The 7,190-nt window shown below is 39.9% G+C and overlaps 1 protein-coding gene across 1 annotated transcript in view; it reads right to left on the reverse strand.

Annotated features, from left to right (window-relative positions):
• Positions 1-7,190, reverse strand: part of lmna (lamin A) — a 49,679-nt gene that overhangs the window by 14,874 nt on the left and 27,615 nt on the right. The window contains exons 3-4 of the mRNA XM_008288682.1: positions 1,642-1,798; positions 12-137 (exon numbers count right to left, since the gene is read on the reverse strand). Of these exons, the coding sequence (XP_008286904.1) occupies positions 12-137; positions 1,642-1,798 (283 nt within the window). The remainder of the gene's footprint in view (positions 1-11; positions 138-1,641; positions 1,799-7,190) is intronic.

Genomic DNA, 7,190 nt, shown 5'->3' on the forward strand with positions numbered 1-7,190 from the left:
AGGTGAAGGACCTCTTTGTGGACAGTCTTCTGGAACTCCAGTTCCTCCTTCAGGGTCTGCAGGCGGTTCTCTGCGTCCACTCTCCGCAGCATCTCATCCTGCAGTTGCCTCTTGGCATCGGCTAAACTGCCGTCCAACTAGGAGGGAGTGAGGGAGAGAGAAGTGAGATGAGAGAAATGCTCTTTAACACAGGCATGAAAGCAAGCAAAAAAAAAAAAAAAAAAACGTAGCTGAAGGTGTGACATGTGCAGCCTTGTCTGGGCTGTGAGAAGAGCTCGAGTTCCTCAGTTCATCCAGTAGGTGGAGCAACACCACAGCAGTGTGTCTGTCGGTGCTGCGGTTCACATTCATTGATAAAACAAACAGGAGAGTAGCAGCTTCGTCCATCTCGTCCTCATTCAGAATCCACGGGCCAGAGGGTTTACATACAATTACTGGTTTCATTCAAGTGTTGCCACACACATGCAGAGACAATCCTTTCAAATGTCAGTCACTGTGGCTTTTCTCACAGGTGGCAACCACTGAGTGTATAAATCTGTCAGCATTTTGACAGACTTTCTGTTTCTATAAAATGAGCAATATGTCTACATGAAGTGCATCTTTCTTTCCTCCATGTGGGCCACCCTGAGATCTCCCTGTTCATTTGCAGAATCCAGCCTCTACTCTACCACAAACTCTAGTTCTTCTTATAACAAATAACCACCTAAGCTTTGGATGGAGCAGGTCGCAAAGTATTCTGGTTGTTGGAGGATTTCCCCCTTTAGAATTCACCAATTTTAAAAAAAACAATCACTCCTCCAACTACACAGATGGCCTAATTTCACAAGTCACTTTCCAAAGTTTTTTTTTTTTTTACTGTTGATTATTCAATTAGTTATTTGGTCTAAAAAAATGTCACAAAATGGTGAAAAATTACAGCCCTAAAATTATTCTGTTTACTGTTACAGAGGAGAAAAGACACCAGAAAAATATTCAGTGTTAAGAAGCTGGAATCAGAGAATTTAAACTTTTTTTTCTTTCTTTCAAAAATTACTCAAACTGATAGCTGGTGATTAATTTAGTATTTAACAAGTAATGGATTATCTGTTGCTGCCTTAATGTCAACCCAAAAACCAACAAGGTTTGGCTTCTGCAAATAATTAAAAGCGATGTGGTATAGCTATAAACTCTTCCTTTCCGTCTCCTCTCTTCTTTCAGTTTGCCCAGTACGTCACTAATTATGGACATATTTGTTATCGCATTACTCAGTTATTCCTCATCTTTGCACAAATAGCATCGATTTTCTTTCATTTCTTATGCACTTTGCACAAAGGCAGCTCAAACGCACTGTCCAGAGTCATGATGAACGATGGAAGTCGGGTAATGCAGCCTTTCTATAGTGGAAGTTGAAGGATTGCAAATATTTATTCTGGAATAAAATCTTCTATTTTTGCTTACTTCAAATCCCCTCCGCTCGGTGTTGTTGCCATTTTAGGCTCTTTTTTTTTTTTTTTTTTCCAATCAAATTATACCGTGGACTGGAGGTCATTGATTTGAACTGATCCTGTTGTGAGTGTAGCGTTGCTGCCGAGCCACAACAAACTTGCATTTATGACTTTTTGCCCACACCAACCATGTAAGACTTCATAAACCTGCCTCTACCTTTGCCACTTGGGCCTTGAGGTCCTTCACCTCCACCTCCAGGGCTCGCTTCTCCCCCAGGATGGTGTTGAGGGAAGCATCTTTAGAGTTGAGCAGAGCCTCCAGGTCCCTCAGCCTGACCAGAGCGGCCTCCAGGTCCGACTCCTTCTTAGCGTTCCTGTGAAGCAGAGAACGAAAACACAACGATGTTACTTTGCTGGTTCTTCAGCACTGTGTGTTTTGCCGTCACCTCCGGCTGAATGCATCTTCATGTCCCTGCTGGGGAGATTTAATTTGTTGTCCCTCTTCATCTCCAGCTGAGCAGTTTGTGTTTCTCAGGACTGTGTACTCACTGTAGTCTGAGAACACTCAGACCTTTTTGAGAGCTGAGAAGTTAATCTCACTTCACACTTAAAAGTGGCATCGATCCTGAGTTTTCCCACGTCTTATTCTGTAATTGTTTTTATATAAAAGCAACTGAAAGCTGCTAGACACAATGAAGTCGCCTTGACTTTCCACTGTAGTTACTATGAGCCAGATCTGTTTTTTTTTTTTGGAACGGAATATTTTTTGCCTTTTTGTATATTTTTACATTTAGTCAGGCTGCCACTCTTAATATTGCAAATATTACATTTGGTTGAGGTCTAACGTGCATAATTATGGTCACATTTTCTTAATAAAACCCACTGAGCTACATGCATGGCTCCTAAGAGTCACTGCAGACGCTTGACAAACTTAACAAGCACTAAAAGTCCATCAGTCTGTGTCGTAAATTATATCAGATTTTGTGGATTATTTGTGCACCTTTGGGACACAAAATCTGATGCGTTTTAGGTGGAAATGTTTTTATGTACCACGTAACATTTATATGACGAAAAGTGGGTCAATAGGCACCTTTTTCTGTGCTTTCACATACAAGAGTCGCTGTGACATTTGGGGAGTAGAAGTAGGAAACACACAACTGACAACCCATATGAACCATTTGACCAATCAGCTTTAGACAGATGTAAGGGCCCGCATAATTAACATATAGATATAGAAAAAAATTAAATGCAGATAAATAACAATTGTTGCATAGAAATGTAGAATTAAGTTTGAGATTTTAATTGAATTATGTTTTTTTCACTCCTAAGATGTTATTGTATTTTATGTTTAATTACAGATGTCTGCATTTATTCATATATCTATTTATTTTTGTCTTCTATCCTCCCTTTCTCTATCTTTACTTTTAAGCTCTTATCTTTTTATTTTAGAACTGTCTGGAATATCCAGATCTTCCAACATTTAATATGATGATATTTGCAGATTTTTTTAATTTTTATTTTAATGTTTTTTCACATTATTTTGTAATTGTGTGGTGGAGACTGTTTGAATGTAGTAATAATTGAACTTTACAACTTTGAGGAAAAAAATGTGCTTAGGGCCAAACAGGAATAATTATTATTATTGAATTCACAATTCACACGTGTTTACATACAGAAGCCTACTTGCAGAGGTGTACCGCCAGTAGATGTAGATGTTTGACATTGACATGAGCAGTGAATTCACTGAGAGCAAATCAGCTGAGAAGACGCAATGATCATCTTCAGTCTGCCGCATAATTCAATAAAAGCAGTTTTCTTTTGTCAGAGGTTTACTTTACATAGTTCTACTTTTTGCTGCCCTTAGGTCTGCAAAGTTAGTACTATAGAGAGAGCATGCTCCTTTGCTTCTGCTTAAAGTGAAACCTAATAAGTAGCAGGATAACTGTGCTGCAGTGACAGAAGCTGCAGACGACACAACCCGCTTGTTGTACAGTGCAGCAGCTGTCCGCCGCCGACATTAACTGAACACTTCATTGCACTGTTATTAGCCCTCCATACCAAACAAGAGCCCATTAAGCACCATCTCAGGGGGACCTGTGTTGAATTAAGAGAATTCACGTTTGCTGCACATGTGCTCGTGCACCATCTCTTTTCTAACATCTTACAGGAACCAATTTAGAGTACTGCTTGGGGAAAAAAAAATCTTGGATCTGTCTGTGGAAAAACAATATATTCCCAGCAGAATATGAAGACGGAGGAGGGGATGGAAGGAGGTAGTTAGCAGCATAGGTGGTTCATACACAGTCAGGGAGGAAATGGTCTCCCTCTTATTCTATTTGGCCCTGTGGGCTCATTGTCATTGTCACTAATAATGGCCATCTGCTGGGGGAGATGTATTCCAGGCTGCTCACACAGACCTCCGAGTCCTCCGGTCATGGAGCCAGGTGTTAAGACAGCCAGCGTAAAGAAAAGCAAGCAAACTCAGCCACAGACAGGCAGAAATGTACAGTTAAATACAGCAGAATGATGGTACAGAGTTCATTTGCCTTATGTGCCCTCAAAAGTGAAACTAGTTTATTGGTTTGTGATGCAGCAATCATCATTTATTACAGCTCTCAATAAAAGCTTTTGAAGGGGGTGAAAATGCCACTTGGTTTCTTGTAAAAAGCCATAAACAAGCAGCAGTAACTGCACCGTAGCAGCCAGTTTCAGGGTTGAAAAAAGAAGGAAGGATATGCAAAAGCAGAAAATGAATGAGTACTTTATGCATAGACAAAAGGTCAGTCTGTCTTTTAGTCCGTGTCATGGATTATATCGAACTATGTGAATTCTTTTTGTGTACTTGTGGAACACAGCAGGGGGTGTTGTAGAGTGAAATATGTTTGCGTTTACGTTGTTTTTTGTAAAAGGAAAAGTGTTTTTTTTTTTTTTTGCTTTCACCTACAAGCGAAGTTGGTGTGAGCTTTGTGGAGTAAAAGTTCAACAAGTGTCAACTAAAAGCTTCACATCTGCATCAAGGTGTACATGTCGTTCATTTTAAGGAGAGTGACAAGTGACTTGAATATAAATAAATGAAAAAATAACTAATAAACGAAAAAGGAAAAACATGCAAAAACCCGAAAAATGTGTAAGTACTCTATGTGCGGTAAAAAAATACAAACAAATCAGAGAGACTGCACAGGTTCTAAGTGGGACCAAATCACATTATGACTGAACCTGCACACAGACGCACACAAGAGGCTCTGAAGAGGAGGCAGAAACATCTCGTCCACTAAGCTCTAAGATATCAGAAAATGGTGGAAAAAATGCTCATCAGTGCTTCCCTAAGATGATAAAATGTCTTTTTCTGTCAAGAACCCAAAGATAATTAGATTATTATCATAGGGGAGGAAAGAAAGCAGAACATATTCACATTTAAGAAGACTTTTTTTTTTTAACTGATTATGGAAACAGCTGGCGATTCATTTATTAGTTGACAACTAATTAACTAATTGAAACTCATAACGCTCCATAAAGTTAAGTGGAGCTGCAGAAACATTTTGTCGGCTCATTACTATGAATTTCAATTCAATGAAATTTTATTTGTATAGCGCATATTTACAACAACAAGTCATCTCATAGCGCTACACAAAGGCAGAGACAGAAACACCCAACAATCCAGAACATATGGATTCCCTATAAGCTTCAGCAGTCCGCAAGCAGTCTGCAACAGAGGGAAGGAACCGAAAACCCCCGCAAGGGAAAAAAAACCTCAGACAGAACCAGGCTCAGGGAGGGACGGCCATCTGCCTCGACCGGTTGGGTGGATGTAGGATGAAATATAAAATTTAGTTTACAGTTAAACAAGTTATTAGAAGTTATTGTCCATGACTGATGGCATTTTGCACAGTAACTGATAGGAACTTCCAACGTTAAAACTGGTAAAAAAAAAAATGTTGTGTGCTTTTGGGTAGCTGTTTGTGGTGCTGCTGAATTGCTAAGAAGTAATATTTAGTCTACCCTCACTGATATGCATGGACCAACTGTGTTCCACTGCAGGAACGTATGAGGGTCGAAACTTTGTTCGAACTACAGGAACTGTGTAGAATGTCTTTCAGGGCTGTGCGGATATGGATGCTCTTTTCTTTTCTAGCATTGTCACTAAAAACCCAAAATTCACCACATTAGCTCGCATAACAAATTGTTCTAACACCTGTGTGCTCAGAACTGGAGTTACATCCAGTAGCTACTATTCACCATTGTTTCTGTACACTCCAAGTTAATGTCATCTTGAAACTGTTGGATCCAACACCTCAGTGGAAACTGAAATGCTGCAATGACCAATTAGATGTTTCTCTGTTGTATTAGGATGCAATATTTTTTGCCGGATGTAGCGAATAAACGAAAAGCTGAGCATATATGGTCAAAAATGCCAAAGTTGGAGCCAATAACTTGATTTCAATGACCAGATGTGCAGACCAGGTGTTCATGCAGCACCCTTTTTGCAGCGTAAACATCACTGGCAGTATCTGTTGCAAAAAGCCTTACTCAAGGGCAGATAGTTTGACTGCAACATCTGTGTGCGTGTCAACACATACGAACATGACGGAGGAATGCTGAGCAGATTGCATCTCAAAGGCAAAAGGAAAATATTTCTTCCAGTTAACCTTTTTGTCGTAATAATTTGCGACGAGAATGCGACTCTTTACGACCCAGGTGTGCACGCACTCACAATTATGAACATTCCCTGGATTCTTGGACCAACAAAGGCCGACGGTAACAGAGCGACCTTGTACAAACACAGCATTTATCCGTCAGATTGCACAACTAAACAAGCAGAGTAGTGACTGGGCTAAGATGAGGCGTGACAACTGCTGTAAAATGTTTTAATGACTATTGTTTTGTTGGGATGATACATGATAATAGAGTTTAACCACCGCTGGCTGGGCCATGCTCCCTGAGGCTTGTATAACTCTCTGGGTGTGATGAAAACTCATTTTCCAAGGCTGTTGTGCAACATTTTAGACGCACCACAGTTCTCGTTAACATATCGTGGACTTCAATAATCAACCTAAACAGTTCTGGCATAATGAGAACAAGACAGAGGCAGACTTTTTTATTAAATTTAGCTGTAAAGTGTGAATGCAATATAGGGTTTCAGCTGTTTACAACTTGGCAGAAACATTACCTGAAACTATACAGCTCTTGCCTAATGTTTTATTTTATTTCATTTTCTTTTCTTTTCATTTAGGCAGCGCAACTCTGCAGCTGATGAATGCTGCTGAGTGTGTGTTGCTGCTGTGATGTTCATTACTGCTAATGGGCCCAGTGGATCTGCTCCAGCAGTGAATTAATGGACAGAAGGGGCTTTAGCATATCAACATGCTGCTTGACAATTTGTATTCTCTTCATACACAAAAATAATGAGAAAACAGGAGGAACACCTTGAAGCTGAAAGGCAGGCAGAGCAACAATTTGATGAATGCTTTAAATAGGAACTTTCATAGTTCTGTGGTTTAGTTTAAGTGGCCTGAGATGACACACACAGGAGGTAGATGGTTAAACAATGGAAATGAGGAGCCGTGCTCAAATTAATTTGACACAATGGTGCTCTGAGCTAAATGTTAATGTCAGCATTCTAACGTCTGCTAAAGTAAAGCTTTTACAGAGAGGACGATCGAAAATCTAGAAGTAAGGAAATGAAACACTGGACGAGAATGAGAGCTCTGAATCCCAAACCCCACCTGTAGGTCTGAAAGTTATGTCTTCTTTACAAAATTGCCAAAA

Source organism: Stegastes partitus, unplaced genomic scaffold (genome assembly GCF_000690725.1).
Source record: "Stegastes partitus isolate 25-593 unplaced genomic scaffold, Stegastes_partitus-1.0.2 Scaffold570, whole genome shotgun sequence".
NCBI lineage: Eukaryota > Metazoa > Chordata > Actinopteri > Pomacentridae > Stegastes > Stegastes partitus.